General features: G+C 51.9%; 6 protein-coding genes across 6 annotated transcripts; all 6 read left to right on the top strand.

Moving 5' to 3' along the window:
• Positions 1-121: 121 nt before the first annotated feature.
• GCG54_00005062 (2-oxoglutarate dehydrogenase) lies at positions 122-5,602 on the top strand (the record flags this gene model as incomplete). Its single annotated transcript, XM_045405095.1, has 4 exons — positions 122-346; positions 410-2,777; positions 2,823-3,334; positions 4,652-5,602. Coding segments are annotated over 4 exons (4,056 nt in total), but the record flags the coding sequence as incomplete, so codon positions are not given.
• Positions 5,603-8,751: 3,149 nt separating this feature from the next.
• Positions 8,752-9,328, top strand: GCG54_00005061 (uncharacterized protein; the record flags this gene model as incomplete). Its single annotated transcript, XM_045405094.1, has 2 exons — positions 8,752-8,837; positions 8,896-9,328. The coding sequence occupies 2 exons, from the start codon at positions 8,752-8,754 to the stop codon at positions 9,326-9,328; spliced, it is 519 nt and encodes a 172-aa protein (XP_045264858.1).
• A 1,932-nt stretch (positions 9,329-11,260) lies between these two features.
• On the top strand, positions 11,261-11,657 carry GCG54_00005060 (uncharacterized protein; the record flags this gene model as incomplete). The annotated part of the gene is made up of 3 exons (XM_045405093.1): positions 11,261-11,365; positions 11,525-11,568; positions 11,618-11,657. 3 exons carry the CDS (start codon positions 11,261-11,263, stop codon positions 11,655-11,657), a joined length of 189 nt encoding a protein of 62 aa, XP_045264857.1.
• A 704-nt stretch (positions 11,658-12,361) lies between these two features.
• GCG54_00005059 (Secondary metabolism regulator LAE1) lies at positions 12,362-14,044 on the top strand (the record flags this gene model as incomplete). The annotated part of the gene is made up of 10 exons (XM_045405092.1): positions 12,362-12,517; positions 12,580-12,614; positions 12,672-12,757; positions 12,827-12,849; positions 12,921-13,050; positions 13,112-13,149; positions 13,242-13,279; positions 13,330-13,464; positions 13,526-13,948; positions 14,002-14,044. 10 exons carry the CDS (start codon positions 12,362-12,364, stop codon positions 14,042-14,044), a joined length of 1,107 nt encoding a protein of 368 aa, XP_045264856.1.
• A 437-nt stretch (positions 14,045-14,481) lies between these two features.
• On the top strand, positions 14,482-15,729 carry GCG54_00005058 (uncharacterized protein; the record flags this gene model as incomplete). The annotated part of the gene is made up of 1 exon (XM_045405091.1): positions 14,482-15,729. The coding sequence occupies one exon, from the start codon at positions 14,482-14,484 to the stop codon at positions 15,727-15,729; it is 1,248 nt and encodes a 415-aa protein (XP_045264855.1).
• Positions 15,730-18,634: 2,905 nt separating this feature from the next.
• On the top strand, positions 18,635-20,233 carry GCG54_00005057 (uncharacterized protein; the record flags this gene model as incomplete). Its single annotated transcript, XM_045405090.1, has 1 exon — positions 18,635-20,233. The coding sequence occupies one exon, from the start codon at positions 18,635-18,637 to the stop codon at positions 20,231-20,233; it is 1,599 nt and encodes a 532-aa protein (XP_045264854.1).
• Between the last annotated feature and the right edge of the window lie 2,103 nt (positions 20,234-22,336).

Raw genomic sequence — 22,336 nt, 5'->3', positions numbered from 1 at the left:
TATCTGGTTGGCTTGGAGATCGATCCATGATTCCTCCTTGGATCTGGGAGAAAGAAAAGCCCAAAACTCTCAGGTGACCTCATCGTGTCTCCTAACTTACACATTTTGAGCATCTGTCACCATGCTCCGGTCTTTCAGACCGGCCTCGCGATGCGGGGCCGTCAAGGCGCTCGCAGCGCCTCAAAGTAGAACCTCAGCCTGCGCGGGGCGCCATCACCAGTCACGAATGAGCCTGGTCCCCAAGTTACAACAAGCATGCTTTTCCAGCGGAGCATACGCCCTTTCGCCCGTGAAGAGCAGGTCATATGCTACGGCAGCTGAAGCTGTCGACCTCAGCGCGCCTCCTGTAAGACTATCACCCATAACATGACGGTATCTTGACGCATTACTGACGGGAATTGGTCTCCAGAGCCCCATCGACTCCTTTCTTCAAGGCGGCGCGGCTAACTACGTCGACGAGATGTATCTAGCATGGAAGGCCAACCCCAAAGACGTCCACGTCTCCTGGCAGACTTACTTCCGCAACATGGAGGACCCCACGGTGCCGTCGACGCAGGCGTTCAGACCCCCACCAGGCTTGATGTCAAGTCGGTACACAGGAGATACGCCGGTCATCCACGTGGCAGAAACAAGCGATGCGGTAAACTACCTCAAAGCCCAAAACATTGTACGCGCGTTCCAAGAATACGGCCACACCAAAGCAAAGATCACCCCCCTGGAAGACGTTGGCAACGCCACAGTCCACCCTCACCCAGACCTTCCCAACTCCTCAAACCTCAGCAAGTACGGCTTCACCACAGCAGAACTCGAGCGCGAAATCCCTCTCGGACCAGACCTCCTCCCACACCTTGCCAGCAGTACCAAAACCATGCCCCTCCGCGACATCATCACCACCTGCGAGAAGATCTACTCCGGCTCCTTCGGCGTCGAGTACCACCACATCTCCGACCCCACCAAGCGCGCCTGGATCCGCCAGAGAGTCGAGACATACCACGCCTCTCCTCCCTCCCCCGCCGAGAAGCAACGCATCCTCGACACCCTCATCTGGGCGACCTCCCTCGAGCGCTTCCTCGCGACCAAGTTCCCTAACGAGAAGCGCTTCGGCCTCGACGGCGCGGAGGGCCTTGCACCGGGCCTCGCGGCGCTGATGGACCGCTGCGCCGACGTCCACGGCGTGCGGGACATCGTCATCGGGAGCTGCCACCGCGGGCGGATGAACGTGATGAGCACCGTTTACGGCAAGGACTTCGAGACACTGTTTCGGCAGTTTGCGGGGACGGAGAAGTTTGATGTGGAGGCCGGGCAGACGGGTGATGTGAAGTATCACTTCGGCATGGAGGGCGAGAGGACGACGGCGGGCGGCGGTGTGGTAGGGGTGGAGATGCTGCCTAACCCGTCGCATCTCGAGGCCGTTGATCCTGTTGCGCAGGGCAAGGCGAAGGCTGTGCAGGAGATCAAGGGGGATGTGGACCAGTCCAAGGTCATGTTCATGGCGCTGCATGGCGACGCGGCCTTCTCTGGGCAGGGACCCGTGTACGAGACACTGAATCTCTCAGCGTTAAAGGGGTACGAGGTCGGCGGGACGGTGAGGCTGATGGTCAACAACCAGATCGGCTTCACGACCGATTCCCCCGACTCCCGATCGACGCCGTACTGTTCCGACCTGGCCAAGTACATCGAAGCCCCGATCTTCCACGTCAACGCGGACGACCCGGAGGCGGTCGTGTTCCTGTGCAAGCTCGCCGCCGACTGGCGGGCCGAGTTCCGGTCTGACATCGTCATCGACATCAACTGCTACCGGCGCTTTGGGCATAACGAGATCGACCAGGCGAGCTTCACGCAGCCGGAGATGTACAAGAAGATTGCGGAGCAGCAGCCGTTGCTGGAGAAGTACGTTGAGAAACTTGTTAGTGAAGGGACGATGCAGGCGGAGATTGTGGAGGAGCAGAAGAGGTGGGTTTGGGAGCAGCTGGAGGAGAAGCTGGCGAGGAGCAAGATGCCTGTGGAAGGGCTGGAGACGGGAGATAAAGCCACCTTGGAAACGTCGTCAACATCGACGGCAGTTGAGGAGGCAACCCTTTCAACCATCGCCGATGCAATCACCAGCGTACCAGAGGGCTTCAACCTCCACCGCAACCTCCAACGCATCCTCGCAGCCAAGAAACAAGCCTTCGACGCAGGCACCATCGACTGGTCCACCGCAGAAGCCCTCGCCTTCGGCTCCCTCGTCCTGGAAGGCAAACCAGTACGCATCAGCGGCCAAGACGTCGAGCGGGGGACCTTCTCCCAGCGCCATTCGGTCCTGCACGACCAAACCACGCACGCCGAGTACACGCCGCTCAACCATCTCCAAGACCACCAGCCCGCGCGGTACACCGCCGTCAACTCACCGCTGAGCGAGTTCGGCGTACTTGGGTTTGACTACGGGTACTCCCTCGCGGCGCGGGAGTCGCTGGTCATGTGGGAGGCGCAATTTGGCGACTTTGCGAATAATGCGCAGGTTGTGATTGACCAGTTCATCGCGTCCGGGGAGGCGAAGTGGTTGTTGAAGAGCGGGCTGGTGATGTCGTTGCCGCATGGGTATGATGGGCAAGGCCCGGAGCATTCGTCGGCGAGGCAAGGGAGGTTTTTGGAGCTGGGGAGCGAAGATCCGAGAGCGTGGCCTGAGGATCTGGAGAGGGCGAGGAGGGAGTGTAATGTGCGGATTGTGTACATGACGACTCCGGCGAATTTGTTTCATGCTTTGAGGCGGCAGATTTACTCGCCTTATAAAAAGCGTAAGTTCAACGTCCAAGAGGAAGACTGCTTGCTAACATCTCCAGCCCTCATCATGTTCTTCTCTAAATCTCTCCTCCGCCACCCTTTGGCACGATCATCTGTACAAGAACTCACGGGCACATCGACCTTCCAGCCAGTCCTCTCCGACTCAGAGCACGGCAACAGTATCTTACCCCGAAAGGAAATCAATCGTGTGATCCTCTGCAGCGGCCAAGTCTACGCCTCGCTCCATAAACACCGCGAAGCAAAGGGCATCAAGAACACAGCCATCACGCGCATCGAGGAGCTGCATCCCTTCCCGTGGGCTGAGGTGAAGGAGAACCTAGACTCGTACCCGAACGCGCAGACGATCGTGTGGTGTCAGGAGGAGCCGTATAACGGAGGTGCTTGGCAATACATGCGCGATAGGCTGGAGACGGTGGCTTCAGAGTCGGAGAATCACAAGTTCAGTCGGATGGTGTACGCTGGGCGGGGGACTGGGGCTGCGGCGGCGACGGGGTCGAAGAAGGTGCATCAAGCGGAGGAAGAGAGACTGTTGGCGGATGCTTTTGGTGACGTACAAGGATAGGAATATGGTGTTGGTGTTGCATTAGAAACGTTTCTTGAACCCCGTCTTAACATTGCTGTCTCTATTCTGTAGCAGGAACGTACGCAGCGCTACCGCAGTTCCAAGTCACTTAGCACGCAATCTATGCAAATCCATCATAGCCAAATTGTGTCAACCACAATTTCTCGCCTCTCCGAAATAAAATCAGCGCGGGGTAAGGAGAAGTAAGGTACCTACTCTAGGGTATCAGGAACAAGGTGAGGGTCGCTGATAAGGACGTGGCATATCTTGCGAGCCGACGCATGCGGATCATGCCCACCAAGAACCATGGCTGCAGGAAAGTAAGCGACCAAATGCGCAACTTGTCAAGTGAACCAATCGCTAAACATCTTTCGCGGCCTAAAAGGATCATGCGGCTGACCTCAAGTTGCTCATAGCCTGCAGCTACCACACCCACTAGTGAGACTTCTCCCGTCTTTTCATCTCAGCCTGCTGCAACTGCGACACGCCACAAAGCTGAGCCAACGTGACCTCCGTTGGCCTCTTTTGTCACAAGATTCTGTCCGGGTTATGCTCGTAATCTTTCCCCTCATGCTCTTCCAGGCATACATGACAATGTTGACGACTCCATCTATGCTCGAAACGACGCCAGCCACACTCACTCTCCCCGTATTGCAATCCTAGGCAAATGTCTCATCGCCGGTGAGGTTGAAGCCCAATTCAGCCCTTTTCGTGAAGGTGCTATTGTTGCGTCTCCCATGATAGCATGCGTTTTGCGTCGGCGGAAAGCGCAGCCTGATCCATCAAGCCGTCATAATGGATCCATTTTCCATCACCCTTGGCGTGATCAGCCTCATAGGCACCAGCGCAAAGATCATAGCAACGCTGAAAGACACCGTGGATTCTTCCCGGGGTATTGATAGACGATTACAGATGCTCATCAGCGACGTGGAGATGTTCAAGGCTATGCTGGAGTCAATGAAGGGGACGCTGGAGTCGAAAGAAGTGCGCCCACTTCTTCTCCATGCGGCGGGCAATCTGAATAGTCATTGGAACACCATATCAGTGTGCATTCAAGATGGCGAGAAGATGATGTCTGAGTTCGCTGTCATGTTGGAGAAGATTGACAAGTCCGTCGATTTCATGGATGCGATAAGGAAGGTTCTCAGACTGAAGTCATCTTGGGAAGATATCTCGGTCTTTCAGACCCAGCTATCATCTTGTCGGGAAACGATATCTGTATCGCTTCATGCCGTGCTGATGTGAGTATCCACAGGATTTTCACCAATCTGAGCTTGCTCTTACTGGTCTACTAGATGGAATCAGGTCCTGAGCAAGGATCAAAATGTTTTCGGCGGGCCTTTGTTCTTGCCCGTCCTTTCCGACCTTACGGCCGCGATCCGTCGCTTGGCAGAAGATGTGAATGAGCGCATGAAGGTTCTGGAGAATTGCGTCGATTCTCGTGATACTGAAAGCGAGATGTCGACGCTCAACAACATGAAGAATTGCGTCCAATCTTCGGCCAAAATTGCATCGACTGCATCTTCTTGGGCTCTCTCCACAGATGCCGCCGAGTCAATCGCGGCCTCGGATTTGTATGATATCTGGCCCGTCCAGCCTGACCCAAATACACTTGCCTGGGTCGCCAGCACGTCGAACATAGACCTGATTCGGGCCTCGGTTCGTTCAATTCCGATTATTTCATTTTCGGCAGCCGATCAATCAGACTCAGACGATGAGATGGAAGCCGAAATTGCCAATATTCATATGAAGCGAGGACGTGAAGAGCTGCTTTTAGGGAACTTTGCAACTGCCGAGCGATATCTCCAGAGAGGGGTGCGACGGCTGAGGAGCTCTAGAAGCCAGCGACAGAATCTTGCTGTGCATGCTGATGGGCTGGAGAATCTGGTAACCCTGTACCGTGAACAAGAGAGATGGGAAGAGACCAAAGACACGATCATCGAGAGGCTTGCGCTCCTCTCCAGGACTGCAACGGCCGACTCAACGGAGGTTCTGAAGGAAAGGCTAGCTCTCGCCGATGTGCTTTTGAAGCTTCATGATCCGGTACAAGCTCGCCTACACGCAAGGACTTGCATCAAAGCTTATCGAAAGCTTGGTCCACCAGGCCACGAAGGGCTCAAAGGCTCTCTGAGTATGATGATCGAAATATGCTCTCGGGAGAATGACATCGATGGAGAAGAAGAGCATCGTCTTCTTCTTTCCAATATTTCACCGTCCCTGGATGCAGACGATTCGTCCCTTTGGTCTCAGACTGTGGTGGGAACAAGCCTGCACAGCGACTCTGGTTCTTTCACTGAACTGACAACGGATGATACAACTCCTCCTGCCTTCTTCCAAAATCCGACAAAGCAACTCATGCCACGCCGAAAGAGTTCTGACGAAGGAGAACGACAGTCTTCAGATGGAATAACGCAAGCAAGTTGGAATCCAGGGATCACCACTTCAAATGAGCGTTGCTCCCAGACCAAAAACCCGGTACCGTCCGATCCCAATCATCCCATACTTACGGATTATCCCTTTGCGACCTTAAAGACACAGATAATTGCTTCGACGGACGACTCAAACACCTCGAGTCAATTGGAAACCTCAAACAGTCCAGACATCGAGGTCATGGAGACATTCTCCCAGTCGCACCATCGTTCGGTAAGGTCTTCCGGTGATTTCAGGAAAAGCCTGAGGACTAACATATCTGTAGGTTTCAAACCCAGAAGCATCTTTACAGAATGACACGTCAATAGGTCAAGCTCGGACAAAGAGCACTCAGCACATTAGACTAAGTGTGGAGTCTCCTCGAGAGGGTACAATTGACAATTCTTCCGGAATAGAGAGACTGAAAAGCAACTCGTGTTCGAATTTGAATGCCAATTTCAATCAGTCAGCCATTGATTCTGAGCAAAGTTCATTTCGGATCAAAACAGACAAATCGACGCCATTGCTACCGAGAGTTAGAGCAATATTTGTTGGGAGTGCTTGCAGTGGCAAGACTTCTCTCATTAGGTGCGTATATTCCATTTGCGAAAGCTGCGAGTAAACATTCACAAGCCTATCCAACTTCATTTTGTGAGTGTCGCTAACAATATCGTTTAGTCGTTATTTCCATGGCAGTCAAACTTTGACAGACATAGTAAGCAACTTAGTATACTATCCGTTGCATAGGTACTTATGCTATGATTCTAAGCTAACCTGAGACCTCATAGAACGACTGCACTCGTGCCCTCATCCCGCAATTTAAAGCTTGCTCCATTCAGCTTGGATCAGAAACAGTGTCGGTAGAGCTTGTGTTGTGGGATAGTCCTGGGCCGATGAGTGAGACACTGTTTCCCGACACAATTCACAACATTGCCGACACCATAAACTGCATCGTTCTATGCTTCGCTGTCGACGAGCCTGATCTCATTCCAGACCTCGACACTTTGGTAAGTGAATGAGCAGAGCGAACTATCATTCCGCCAACACCGCCAACCTTTCAGTCGTGAGCGTGATCGTTGACTATTAGCAGTGGGCGCCACGACTTCGGACACTGTTTCCAAACAGGCCAGTGATACTAGTGGGCACGAAGATAGACCTTCGGTCAAACGGAGAACTGCACAGAGTGAATCAGCCATGTGATCACCGAGAGGTAAAGAAGACGCGAGGTGTTTGTCTTCACGTCGATTGCTAATCACTATCCAGTAGGGGATTCAGATCCAGGACAGGATTAGAGCAGTTAGCTATGTGGACTGCTCGGCCAAGACTGGAGAGGGAGTTGACCAGCTCATGAGGGAGGTCGTGCTTTTTAGCATGAAACATCGAGAACGTATGGCTGAGCTTGGAAGGGTAAAGAGCATCTGGCGGAAGGGCATGGGATGGCTGAGGAGTAAGCCTTGAGAAGGCCAAGCCTCGTGTGAATAATTAACAGAGAGTCATTTCAAGGATTCCCCCGCGTACCGAGGCATGGATTTAATTTCCGGCTGAGTTTATGCCCATATCGTTGGCCTTCCAGTCTTTGTTATTTTCGGCTATTTCGGCCTCGCTTTCGCTAACACTCATGTCGACGAAGCTCGGTGGGGGCAAGTAGAGTTGCCAGTAGCAGCCCATAGTCTATCCACTGCTCTATCCCGTTGTGATTAGCGGCCAAAGTACGCGGGACTTCCAACATACGCAAGAATTATGCGATGTACGAGAAATCATTTCCCCAAACTCAACAGTCGGCCGCCTGTTGTGTATCTCCACTGGCGCTAGATCAGATCATTCGGCTTTGCCGAAGTGAGGCAGAACAGAGACCGGACGATGAAGTGTTCGTCCAGACCCAGGCGTCAATCTGATAGGAACTCTATTCCCTCCACAAGGCAGGATTATCCCCTTCAGTGAGTAGACGGCCCGGCGCCAGGGCACTTTTGAAGTTGCCAGCCTCACTGAACAGCCGAGGACATTCCCTGAACACTAGCGGGTAGACGCTAGCGGAAAGCTTGTAACCGGCGCTAGAAGCCCTGGAAATAAGATCGACCCGCATGCAAATATGCATGCTTATCAGCAGATCTCAAAATTCGTCTCTTTTTTCCGCACTTAATCGGAGACTCGACGGTTCATCTGTACGCCCTGGATGATTTGCATGCCAAAAGTTCAGAACTCTGTTTGATTGACTCATTTTTCAGCCTGCAAGTCAAAGTTTGCGACTGTATGGATGAGCTAGACGGCAATTGTCACGCAGATGTGATGATGGTTGATCTAATGATCAACTGGCTTTCGAAGTTTCAAAATTGTATGGCGACTTGATGTATCCTGCACCATAGTCGGAGCCTTTGGTTAGAAAATCATTCGAGTTGTGATGTGCAACCTCTCAAATACTTGACTGCAAAGAAGCGGCTCTGGGAAGTGACGATAAGACCTGTGTTGGGCGCATGGTTTCATCAGTGATCAGCTCCGAACGACGTGGCCGGGAGGTTCGGCAGAGCCTAAGTCATGATAGATATTCCAGGACCAATTGGGCAAAAACCAGAGGTGCATGAACACTAGCACTGAACGTTCAGCAGACCGTGACTCAAGGTTGACATGGCACTAAGATTTGCCCAGGCAGAAGAAAAGGTCTCAAGCAGACTATCTACATCTAAAGATGAGAAAGATATTGGAGGTTGAGTAAATAGTGACTCGACTTTGAGATGTGGGTAAGATTTCCCTAGGCAGAAGAAAAGGTCTCAAGCAGACTATCTACATCCGCCCGATGCTGAGAGCTAGGATGCACTGATCATGATCAAGAGATAGCCTACCATGAGACGTATAAGAACATGCGATACTGTCCTCCTTTGACCGTCTAAAAAATCGCTCCTCAGCCACAGTTCTATGCTTCGATCACCACGTTCGTTCACTTCCTACAAGACAACACTCTCTACTTTGGTTTTAGTCTAACGCACGACTCTATCGCAAAGATGCACTTCAATCCTACTCACATTCTTTTCCTGGCTGCTCTTGCGAGCGCCGTTCCCACTGAGATGGGTAGCATGGATCCACGCAGGTATGTCTGCAACTGAGTAGGATTGATGACCAACTTCTGATCAAAAACGCGAATATAGCCCGGCAGGTTCTGAACTCGATACTCGTGCAGCTGGCAAATGGGAAGCTCACGCCAAGTACTATGCCCTCGGAGGCAAGGTCGGCAGCGAGATCTACATCTCCGGAACCTGGACCGACCCGATCAAGAACCCTGGCCAGCCCTCCGGTACCTGCACTGCCCGTATCGGTGGAATAAGCGGTGGTACGCCCAATGTGGTCGGCTGCAACTGCGAGATCTCGGCCACTGGCCCCTTGAAGTTCGAGTCCACTTGCTTCCTTGACTTCGCTGAGGAGGCGTCCAACGGGGATTGGGCTGCTGGCTTTTCCGTGGCCTTCAAGTGCTCGGCCTTCTTCTCTTGCACTGGGTCGAACGCCTACTCCATTGCCAGCGCCAACTCGGCCTGCAAGAACACCAGCGGAACACCCTGTGCTGGTTTCCACGTCACTCCTTGAGCTCCCGTTCATGGGCAATGGCCTTCTTTCACGAAGGCTTCATCAGCGATAAGGAATGATGATGGATGTAATTGGGACTAGGTACCAGTTTGATTCACGAATCATAGAGACAATCAATATACCTTCCCGAGAACTATTCTCCACGTTGGTCATCTCTGATTAACGTGAACTGTATAAGGGTTGATAAGATGATTGGAGTGTCTCATTTTTGCCTCGATCAACTCCGTCGTGTTATTGCTACACAGAAGCAGGCTTCCGCGCCGTGAATAAGTGCTTAATGCCTTAATGCAAGTTAGTAAAATGCTAGAGTACCACAGATAAGATTGCATGATTACATCAGATATGATACCGCTCTGTTATGTATCGGGGATGGGACATCTTTCCCTCGATATTCCTTTTCCGCCGTCCAAACCTTGAATGGTTCCAGGGCAGCTTTTGCAACGTAGGAAACTCTTCATGTGAAGTGGAATACGAGAGAAAGGACAGGGCTTACATGGTAGAATGGATGACGCGCGGCTAGGCTGGACATGGAAATACAAAATATGAAGATTATGAAAGACGCCCGGAAAGAGTCAAGCGGCTATTCAGCCGTGGAAGTCAAGCGTATTCTTTTGTCACTGAAAACAAATGGGCTGGATAGTGTCTTTAAACACGACGCACTACCCTCCACTCCATCCCGACAAGTCGGACGAGTGTCATGGGTGCAATTTCTGCACCGAAGGTAAGTCTTAATGGTGCGTGAGGCCGCTGTGCCCAACGCTTGACTCAAATTCCAATCAGTAACTTAATATCGACAAACTCGCATTACGGTTGAAAACCCCCGGACTAGCATGGGTAGATCTGTGTGTGCATCAGAGGAAAGCTGAGACGGTGGGATTTGAACATTGAAGCTTTTGATTGAAGTTCTTGGCACTATGGCCGTGACCTGCTTGGAACAAGACGCTAGCTCACATCCGGTAAACTTTTCACGAGCAGCCGCTTCAGAAATGAATTGCCTCGGCGATAGGAGCCTCCCTTTGGAAATCAAATGCCGAGCTTAATTTGACTACCCGCTCACTCAATCTCTCCCGAAACAGTTACGGCTGCACGTCGGTCCTCTAGGAACTGGATCGCGAGGGCCATTTCAGATGGTTCCCATTACTAGTGACTAAACCTGAGGATCTTGTATTGATCCAATCACGCAGAACAAACCAGGAGGGTGCATCTCACTTAAGGATGAACTCGACCAATGGCGTGGGATGCTCCTGAGGCGGCAGGGTCTTCTGATTGATTTGAAGTAGAATTGTATCCTGCCCTGCTCCCAAACCAGTCGGAGACTTGAAGTAGCCGGCTGAAGTTACCAGCCTACCGCGAGTCAAACCTTTTGCATCTACTGGGCAAAAGAAGTGTCATATGGACAGCTGTGTTGATGAAGCCTACCAAAGGACAGACTGAAAAGCCTCTACTGGGCCCAGCCAATGTTAAGGTCGCGACTAGAAGAATCTGGCGAATTCCATGCCGTTTGGAGTTATTCACTATAACCATAATTCTTTATAACTTCAAGCAACACTGGCGTCAACCGATGTCGCGAGGACTACATGGGCTGTTCTGTAATTGTTCCTGGTGACTTGTAAGAAGTCATGCACGAGATTCAACCCAAGTTATGTCACTTATATGATCCGACTTCAATCTATCCAGCTACCTCGAAGTATTACCGGCTCAGGTGGCATTCGAGACTGAAGAAAATTAAATCAAGGTAGCTTAAGGCCCTGACGACATGGAAGTGCAAATTGCCAAGGAGAATTAATTTGCTACGTGCATCGAGTCATTCTAAGGTTCAGGTGATGGTGAGCAAAGGGGCCCCAACTCTGGGACATATAAGGCTGGCCTTTCGCACACGCAGAGAGCAGTCTGTACCCCAAGCACATTGGAGTACGATTGCAGGACACCAAAATGAAGCTGATCATTGTGGTCACAACACTCATGCTGAATGGCATCGCCTCAGCCAAGATCGCCCAAATGCTGTGCAACAACAAGCCGCCTTTGAGCCAATGGGGAGTGAGTTGTGTTTTACGAAAGTAGACTTGTCTGCTGAACTAACAGTGAATGAGCCTGCGAATTGTTCTGAAGAAGATCACTGGACGTGCTACTCACGCTGTCAGAAGGAGGTTGGTCGAACTCATTTGTCGCCTCTCAGACCTCACTGACACTAATTAGTGCCCCGTCGAGAGACAACCTTCAGTAGCCTCTATTGGATATGTGTAAGTGCACTGATTCAATCGCAGTAGACTGAGGCTAATTCAGCTGTAGGCGATCTGACGGACAGTGCGACTGCTATTGCTGGGTGTAAAGGGGCAGCACCTACGGCGACACCGTTGAAGTACCTTATGATATCTGTCATGTTATCGACGCATCAAAGTCCAACTCATGTTGCGACGGAGATGCTGAAGTCTGTATGGGATCTGGCAGCACAGAAGCGAACAAGCTCGATATTCTTTGATGGGTATTTCTGTCACAATTGAGATGGTATGCAAAACAAAGAGCGTTTGAAAGCGTACTGCCTGGGCGAAAGAAAATGCGTTCATCAAGCTGGCCAGCGCTGTTAAACTCGGCGCATATTTGCCAAGGCAGGTTTGTGTGTGTCCAAAGATCATATGGGTGGTTTAGGTCTGTTTCCCACTCCTTCCTATCAGAGTGGGTTGATCTCCGTGCTCCTCCTGCAGAAATGTGACCACAACATGGAGCATTTACCTTTCTCAGCAAGAATCTCTGGGCAACGTGGAGATTGATGTAATTTTCCCACGCCGGAAGCAGGGAATAGGCACGCGGTGTGTACTCATTGGTTGGAAACAGCAAGATCCATGTCGATTGCATGCACTGCTGGCCTCTTCCAACGCCTCGCACCAACGCCAGCCTGGTCCGACGTTCCAGACAAAACACCCATAAACCCCTCATGTCTACAATTCAGATACTTGTCCTCGATCAACTGTCCACACTCTTCTACTTCTGTAATTGATTACCATCTGCCCGAACTAGGTAACATTGTCTGATATCATGACCGACTTGACCGGAGGTACAGCCGAGCTGCAACCGAGCGTCGCCCCCGCTGCTGGAACGACCACGGCCCCGAATACAGGCCCCTCGCGAGTTACATCGAATGGGAATGATCATGACGAGCAACCGCCTCTGGAAGTCGACGATGCGGCCGTGGTATAACATTGCCTATCTCTTCCAAATTCTGCGAAGCATCATTTTGCTAACATGAGCAATAGCCCGCAGACGATGATTCTGCAAACGAGGATCAGCTGTAGGCCTCCTTGGATGCCGTGTACGATGGAAAACAATTCACTGACAAATTGAACAGCTCCTCGTACACTGCATCATTGACTTCAAGCGTCATTGACTACCCTATCGAAAATGGTCGCCGCTACCACGCGTATCGAGCGGGGTGTATGTCATGTTTAACCCATTATTTGAGCAATCATGTATTCCAAATACCTTGCTAACGCCGCATCATAGCGTACTTCATGCCCAATGATCAAGTGAGGGTTCCTTCTTTTTTTTCTTTTTTTTCCTTTTTGAGATTCCAGACTTTAGATTTTGACTTTGACAGAATGAGATGGATCGACTTGATTACGCACATCTTGTCACGACGAAGATACTCGGGGACAAGCTGTATGTTGCGCCCATTGAAGAGAAAAAAGTCCACCAAGTTTTGGACATTGGCACCGGGACTGGACTCTGTAAGCTCTTTTCCAGAACACATCTAGATTCAAAAAGGCCGAGGGTGCTGAACTTCAATAGGGGCAATCGATTTTGCAGATCGTTTCCCAGCTGCAGAGGTAAGCTTTCTCCGGTTTCCCTTGATATTGCACCTTTGGTGACAAATTGTGTGAAGGATGCCAGTTTTATTTATGACTAACCGGCACCCAAGGTCCACGGTATTGATCTCAGCGCTATTCAGCCAGAATGGTGGGTCTTTTCAAACTGAAATTGGCATGTCGACTCACACTATCGAACAGGGCCCCCCCCAATGTCAAGTTCGAGATTGACGACGTCGAGAGCCCTTGGGTTGACAGAACGTATGACTTCATCAACTGCCACTGGATGATGGGCTCCATTCAGGATTGGCCAAAGCTGGTCAGCAACTGTTACAAGTGCGTGTCACATAGAAGAAGCCCAAGTAAATGTCGCGTCTCATACTGATCCTGACTGAAGGAACTTGAACCCGGGAGGCTGGGCAGAATTCCTCGAAATGGGTGGAGAGTACAGTTCAGACGACGGAAGCTTCACCCACGACCACGCCACGTACAAGTGGATCAAAACTCTTTTCGACGGCATTGCGTCGACAGGTCGTGACAGCCGTCCCGGTACCAAGCTGAAAGGTTGGGTCGAGAATGCAGGTTTTGAGAACATAACATACAAGAAGGTCAAAGTGCCGCTTGGTGTGTGGCCAAAGGACCCTTACTACAAGGAAATGGGTTTCTTGAACTTAACAAACCTCTTGGACGGTCTGGAAGCTTTCACCTTGAGAATATTCTGCGGCGTACTTGGGTTTACCAAGGAGGAAACGATGCTGCAACTCGCCGAGGTCCGGAAGGAGCTGAAAGACAAACGTAGCTTCAATGCGTACTACGAGGTGTAAGTGGGCTTCACAATGCTATGAAATGCCAAAGCTGACGGAAAGAAATCAGGCACATCGTGTGTGGACAAAAGCCTGCTGGAAATGCGGAATAATGCTGTGATTTGCCTCTCGCTTGACCACTGGGCATTATTCTAATTTCTTTGCAACAGCCGGTAGTTCATATTCAGATCCATAGCGCATAAATTTACTCGTCCTAGAAAACGTTTTCCAGCGATCGAAAATACATTCTTAGAGTGGATGCATCCTCATTATGCTTATCCTAAGATCCCGAGGTGGAGTCGGCAAGCCCGTATTAAATCCCGGTCCACGACTAGCGTTCATCTCGCATTCCCACATGGGGAGATTAAATCACTATACATAGAACCTGGCACTGTGGCTCGGATCAGCCCCAAAGCCATGGATAGACGTTGGAAGGATGTTAGATCTTGGATAAATATAAGCATTGTCCTCCAGACCTAAGGAATCGTCTTCCAACTTCCTACTGTCTTTGGTTTGTCCGAGACGACTGTTCGGAGTTCCACCAAAAAACATGAAGATCCCGACAGCATCTGCATTTTACGGGGCAGCACTCATCTCGGCCGCGGCATCCGCGGCGGGCCTGCCATCGATTGCCCGGAGGGCCGACAGCTCATCCTGCAAACTCGCAGCGAACCAGAGCGTGTATTTCAGCTCGGGGTTCGGCTACAACTACGATTGCGCGCCTAGCACAGGCACTTTAAATGCACTGATGCTCTTCATCGACTTTCCCGACCAGACCGCATCCGAAGCCTCACCCAAGGAAGCCTACGATGTCTTCTTCCCACAGACAGCAGAGTGGTTCGACAAATCTTCTTACGGCAAGCTGTCATTGAACGTCACCGCCGATACGACGCGATTCTACCGCATGCCAAAAAACGCGACCGATTATCAATTCGAGAGAGGCCTGTCTCAGCAGATGCACCAAGTCTACATCAAGGATGCCCTGGAAGAATGGCTCAAGATCACCAACACACCAGTACCGGGCGTTAACAGCACCGAAGGCCCAATTGCGGATGTGCTCTATATCATCCCGACAAGAAACGCGACGGCTATCAGCTTCTCTGCCACTCTTACTTCTTCTGTGTATACCTACGATATCAACTACGTCGCTAGGAAGGCTGTCACCATAGGCTTTGACACCTACGACGTGTGGGGTTACAAAGCTCTCAACCACGAAACGGGACACGCCTTTTGCCTCCCAGATCTATACCCGCTGCCTTCGGGCTACACAGGCCTTTACACTGGAAACTGGGATATGATGGCCAATGTTGGTGGGCACAGTCCGGATTGCTTCGCGTGGAACAAGTGGAGGTTGGGCTGGCTTGCAGACGACCAGATTGAGTGCGTAGTCCCAGCGGCCGGAAGCAGCGCTGGGAATGCATCGGCGTCGACTACCCATAAGCTGTCCCCACTGGAGACCGAGGGTGGCGTGAAGGCTGTCGTCGTTAAGCAGAACGAGAAAGAAGCATTAGTAGCCGAGGTTAGGTCGAGGACTGGCAACGACGAGAACGCTTGTGCTACAGGCGTGTTGTTGTACACAGTAGCAACCGATGTTGCCACGGGAGAGGGACCGATTCGCGTTCTAGATGGAAACCAAGGCTGGGGCTCGGCTAGCTGCGCGAATGACGAGCTTGACAACGCGCCGTTGACCTTCAATGGGGGCGGGGCGAGCGCATACACCGTGAAGGATTGGGGTGTTACCGTAACTGTTGTCGCACAAGAAGGCGACGACTACACTATTCGTATAGATATGGCTTGATCGTAGTAGTAGCTTACCAATGATACCCACACGTTTGTTGAACGAAGTGAGCAACTTTAGACTTTCTTTGTACATGAGATTTTTCTATTCAGGCCGAATTCGAGAACCCGGCAACCCCCAGTGCCGCCAAGTGTCAGAGGTTGCCAATGTGAAGTGAAATGCGCAGGGAATAGTTGCCATTTTCAGATGGCGAACACTTGGCATTTCTCACGAATCATACACGTCATGGGGCATGAACGGCAGTTCATCACACGGTTGATGAAGAACAGCGTTTCGTGTGCTCACAAGGCGTCGAATAGGATGGCATTTTCACGAGTGGGGAACAAAGTTGCACATTTTGGCGGAACCCAATGCCATTTTGTCGGTCAACGGTCGGAGGCTTGCAAGCAGACGAAATACTCGAAAATTGGGGTCAGCATGAGACGGGCTGCTCATGCATCGTAATGTGGCGGATGACAAACTCTGATGATCTGCTTCTCAGAGTGTATGATCTCTCAAGCAACAGTCATGAATGCGGAGGTGGAATGAGCCCAGACCAAAGTGGACACCTCACTTGTTGACCCCGCGGCCTGCGATCACCATGAGCAACTGGTTCTGGATTCGACCTTGAGATTTCATCCCAGTACCGCCGGTGGCTCTGGGGAAAAGGAAGAAGCCACATTATTAGGGTCGGTTCCCACGCGCCAGAATGTGCTTGGGGGGCATGGTCTGGCTGAGTCAGTGGAGCGTGACAAGTGATGAACTGCATCTCATCTCAGACTGAGGATGATTATCAGGACCTCTTAAGGGTCATAACAAATCGCGCAACCGTCTTATGAGGCCAAGTTCAGACGCTGAATCGTCTGGTCGCCGGCTCGTCCGATTGAATAGTTCGCGCTGGTGGATGACAAAGCTCGAGTCATATCCCAATTCATCCCAGGCCGAATTCCGAAGGCGCGAGGCAGATCATACCACGAGTGAAGAGGAATGGAGGCGGACGAGTGCCTGTCAATAAGTGAATCAACCCCGCCGCGATGGATGCATGGCTGGGATGACAGCCTGCCAGTCGCACATGACGCACGAGGGTGGCTAGGGCCGCATGGTGATAGCGTCTGAGATATTGCCCCTTGGCACTGATGCGTCTGAAGTCTGCGATCGTCTGAAACAGTAGATCTTATGGCGGTCGACGGCAGCGTGGCCCACTTTCGATGCCGCATGAGCCTGGCGAGCATCTTTCTCGGCAGACTCGATCAGAGTTCTGGGCTGATGGACGAAATATGTCAGATGTTGGTTGTCACCCAGAAGAGGACACAAACTCAACGAGAGAGGTGGTGTGCTATCAACTCAAAGGACGGTATTTTGACTTCGTCACACTCAAATGTGAACGTTGGTTTCCAAAGACTGGTGTAAACATCCCAGTTCAAGCCGCAATAAGCTCAGGCGCTAGCCTCCTCGAAGTTTAGTCGTCCCGTCATTTTTTGATGGGGGGCAATCTATCTAACCGTCCACGTTAATTCTTTGGTTGCTATGTCCGACCAGGTAAACCGGCCAGAAGACCCGTTCAATCATAGATCTTGTTCGGTGCGACATGCCGAAAAGGGTGCCCCGGTCCACACCCCCGAGGGGTCTAGATGTGTTCATTTCAGGTTTGTCAGCCACCAGCTTACCGCTCTCCAGGGACGTCGACCAAGTTGAGCAAGAAAAGGCAACGGTGAGGTGCATTTCGCCTACGAAAGCACGGCACAGCTTCTTCAACAGAGAAACCAGACCCCTACGCTAAGCCCTAAGCAGATTGCGGCAGAGACCCCTTACCCACCAGCCACCGCCGGCGACTTCGCCATCCGGACCTCGCGGGTCGCGATCATTGGCGGGAAGACTGAATCAAGCATTTTTGCCGTGGGGGGCGGGGCCCAGTCAGCGAGCGATGTGACGCATGGGGGAGAAGCGAGCGACCCAAAACATTACCGCCCACACCCCGGTCGAAACTCGCTCTATGACATCCTGCGGCTCGGTTTGTCTGATCTTCCGCCTCATCTTGCCGTACACATCGCTGTCTTGAGTCTGAACTCTTTGCCGCCTTGCAGTTTGTCCCCTCCCATCCGTCGCAACGCTATCCGAAAACTCTGCCCATATCGCGACCCTTGTCGCAATAGTTGAGCGGCCTGGTCACAACAACAACAACACACGCGTATCTTTAGCGACAACCAATTTTGCTGTGAGCGGTTTCGTCCCCGGTCGACACAATGGCGGCCTTGTCGTGAGATCCCCACTCTGCTGCCTCATTCGCGGTTGACTTGGCCATCATGACACTCAGACGTTGACGTTTGTTGCGTCTTGTCACTCTTCCTCCACCCCCAGGTAACCCTCCCCTGCACATGCCAGACCAAGGCTTCGGGCCCAACAGCTTCCTGGACCTGGCAATCTTTTCTGGTCCGTCCTAACCGACTCACTTCGTCTCGTATCGTATCACACCCTTCGATGTCGTCCCCGGGGTGGTCCATTCGAGTGACCTCCTTGAGTCTCATCCCTCTGCTTTGCCGGCATACGCTGGCCAAGGATGCGGCTCATGCTCTCGACCGTCTGAATTCGATGATGTGCCAGGGATGTGCTCTGATCATCTTTTCCATCCAATCTTTTCTTTATAAACCTGGGTGATCTCCTTCTCGGCACCAGATCTCTTCTTCTTGGCTATAGCTTCTCATCTTCGTACGACATTCTCTTCGCCGTTTCGATTCATTCTTTCAATACGAGTTCTGAGAACTCATTCCATTCTTTGCATCGGCTTTGATTGCTCTACGTTAACGTTTTACCATATTCTCTTTACTACCCTTTTTTCAATACTACTTCAGTCGAAAACTGTAGGCAGAAGGCCGGTCTTTTCTGTTCGAACTTCAATCGACGTCGATAATCATCAATTTCGGTCAACATGAAGTACCAAGCTGTTGCATTCGCCGCTTCATCCCTCCTGGCTCTCGCCGAGGCTGGGTCTTACCACCGCCACCACCATGTTCGCCGCATGGCCAAGCGTGAGGTTCCCCAGGAGCACTCTCACGAGATCTTCCTGAACATCACCCGCGAGTTCCTCAACAAGCAGAACCCCAAGGCGATCGCCGACCCCGTCTTCGGCCTTCTCGGTGATGGCGCTGCCAAGACCGGAGCTGGACAGGTCACCAACCTCGCCTGCCTGCACCAGGAGACTGCCGACCAGGCCTTCACCAACGCCAAGGCCGAGAAGGATATCCGCGGAATGTCTGCCGCTCTTGTCTACGCTTCCCTCGAGCGCAACACCGCCGGTGTTGGTGTGGCTTCCGCCGCCTGCACAGACACCGCTGTCAACCCCGAGATCGCTGCCATCAAGGCTCACCAGGATCCCGCTACCGACAACGCCGCTGCCGACAACAAGGCCGTCACTCTGGAGCTTGCTAAGCAGCTCGCCTCCATCGGCGGCGACCCCATGCTTGCTCTTGAGAGCGGTACCTTCGCCCCCGGCGAGAAGACCGACACGACCTTCAAGGGTAACTCTTGCGACGACCAGAACGACCCCAACGGATGCATCTTCACCACCAAGACTCTTGTCCTCGATGCCACTCCCGATGAGATCAACGCCGCCGTTGCCGGTATCAAGTCCACTATTACCGGCGGCACTGGTGAGCTGAAGGCTACCCACATTGACATCAACGGCCTGAAGGTTGCTGGCGGCGGTACTGCTACCGGAGCCACCAACGGAGCTGCGAACACCACCTCTGGAACTGGAAGCAGCAGCAGCAACAGCGGCAGCTCTAACACCGGCAACTCGAACACCGGCAGCAACAACAAGGCCAAGAACGCCGCCGCTTGCGCTGCTCGCTCCACCAACAGCAACGCCCAGGCTTCTGCCAACAACTCTACCGGCAACGGCAACACTGGTAACACTGGCAACAGCGGCAACGCTGCCGGAGGCACCAACGTCCAGACCTTCACCGGCTCTCTCGGCGGCGCCCCTCCCCCGGTCATCCAGACCTCCGGCACCCGTCCCTTCTCCGTCAACGGCGACACCTTCGTCGGTAAGAATGCCGCTCTCGGCCGCTCTTGCGATGTTCAGCACAACGCCTGCGCCAACGCCGCCAACAGCGGAAAGCTCACCGGTGGCGTCCAGCAGTGTGAGGACCAGAACACTCAGTGCCATGCCGCCATCGGCAAGCGCAGACGTTCCCTCAGGATGCGCCAGGCCTCCGACTTTGGTTCTTGCAGCGACCCCAGCATCGAGTTCTCGAACGCCCTCAAGGACCGTCAGGGCCCTGGCTTCATCGCCACCAACCAGCAGGACTTCAACCACGGCTCTGCCCAGAAGATTGGAATCATTGCCGGCTTCATCTGCCAGCGCCTCCAGGACAGCTGCAAGGCCCCCCAGGCTACCATTGATAGCTGCAAGGCCGCTGAGACTGCGGCTACCGCGGCCACTCAGGACCAGGCTGCCGCTGATGCCTTCAACAGCAAGCTCGTTGGCGGCTCTGCCGGCAGCTCCAACTCCACTGCTCGTTTTTAGAGGATCAGTGCACTTAGTGTACCTTCCAGGGTCGAATGAGATGAATGGAGGTGAATGGAGGAGGGATCTAACCAATGATCGGGTTTACATTTGCAAAGTCGTTGGTTGAAGGGTGGCATCAGTTATAACAAGATATCCTATGTATGAGTCAATGTCATGGATTGGTACCGATGGTTTCTCGGTTTGGAGTCTCGGTGATAGTTCAAAATGAATTCCAATTATTTAAACTGGGTCCTTCTTCTTATGTGGCCATGTGGACTGCAACATTAAGAGACTGTTCAAACGTGCTTGCTGCGAGATCCGGGGTTCCCATAGCATCCAAGAGCGTGCCGTTGGAACCATCAACTAAATCAGAGTCCAAGAAGAACAAACGCTGCCACAGAACTAAGTACCACGAAGTCCATGAGCTTCGGGACTTTAGCAGAGGTAGACGAGGCTGACTTTTTATTTGGAGAACACGAGTAGTGTTCCCGGATGACGCCCTGCTTGTATAACGACTTGAATGGGGTGCAGTTGAGCGGTGGACCATCTCCAAACTGACGGATATCGAATGACTCTAAGATCAGCTGGCGTGTCGAAGAATTCGAAACAGTTTCTTGATAAGCCAAGAAAGATTCGCTGCGAGAAGTCAGCAAACAAAGGAAAGGCAAATCGATGGTGTATGTAAGCGCTCACAAGAAAGCATCCGTCATTATAGCCCCTAAGTCTATTTTCTTGATGTTCTTCTGCGGCCAGTACCACGACCTGACTGTGTTTCCTGCCTCGTCAATCATGTACTCAGATGAAAGGTTCAGAAGCGGGCTCCGACTAATATTGTAATAGTACGGTGCGTCCATATCCAGAGCAAAGTCGGTCCATTCTGATGCCTGGGGATGGTTCGACAGCCAACGCAGGTTAGGCGCGTACGAGACATAGAGCTCTCCCAGCTGATCGAACGGCAAATCCAGATGTTCAAGATAATCATTACCGGAGATGTTAATCTCATCTACTGTGAGTCGGTTGAGAGATTCTTGTCGCTTTAATCCATTGGTGGCATTTCGGCATCGGAGGTAATCTACGTGCACGTTTTCGGCATCGTGTCCTCCGAAGATGATCGTAACGTTACCGGCACCGGGATATGTATCTTCACCGTAAGGCTGACCCTCAAATTGTAGCAGTGTTGTGTTTGCGAAGCCGAAATGAATCTCTTTATTCTTGGAATTGACCTCGATTGCTACCCAGAATACGCTCAGCGGGTAGCGAAAGACGCTGTCAAGAGATTCGAGTCCAGTCGCCAAGACAAGGGATGTTTCATTTGAATAGCTTCCATAGCCTGTGGCGTTTCTTCCATAGCCTGTGATGTTTCGAAGCCCATTGTGTTTCAGTGTCGTCAAGCTTGGAACCCGCAAAGTAAATCCGCCGACTGTTTCGAGGCCAGTGATATCGAGATACTCCAAGTTCTCAAGATAGTGGATCATGAAGTCGGTTTCAACTGCTTTGAGGTTTGGAAGACTGATGTTTCTGAGGTTTGCGTTCCATATTATTTGAATCTCATCGACGGCAGTAAGCGTACTTGAACTGATTATTTCCAGAGGATATTCGTCCTTGCAACCCTTAGGCCTGTCCCATGCACAGACTTCCATGGTCACAAGACTGCCGTGGATTCGCTGGATGCCATCGAGGTTCACCTCGCGAAGGTAGGGACCTACGACAACATCGCCATCAATCTCTGGACATTGCCGCGCCGCTTGCAACTTTTCGATAGAGTCGATGGTGAAGTTGCTGCAAGCCTGAGCCAGGACTCCTGCCGGGAGCCTGTCAGCGAGGTTTCAAGGATCATGTGTCGAGTTATCGAACGAATATATGTACACACCTGACGCAGGAACCAGAACGGCAATTAGCAGCCAAGCGATCATACCTGCAAGAATACCCGGAGAAGAGGAACTTTGCGGTTTGACTGGGGACATCCCGTTATTGAAATGAACAGACAACCATTTTAAAGCAATTTTCTCACTCGCGCCAAGAACCCTTGGGACATGATAAACCAACAAGTACATGTGATTTGCCCGTTGCAGAACCATCGACAGGGTTTACCAAAATGAGTTGACTGGGTTCCGGGATTAT

The sequence above is a fragment of the Colletotrichum gloeosporioides genome, assembly GCF_011800055.1.
Source record: "Colletotrichum gloeosporioides strain Lc1 chromosome Unknown consensus_40, whole genome shotgun sequence".
Taxonomy (NCBI): Eukaryota; Fungi; Ascomycota; class Sordariomycetes; order Glomerellales; family Glomerellaceae; genus Colletotrichum; species Colletotrichum gloeosporioides.
Note: the sequence above shows the minus strand (reverse complement) of the source record. Positions and strands in the feature narration are given on the sequence as shown.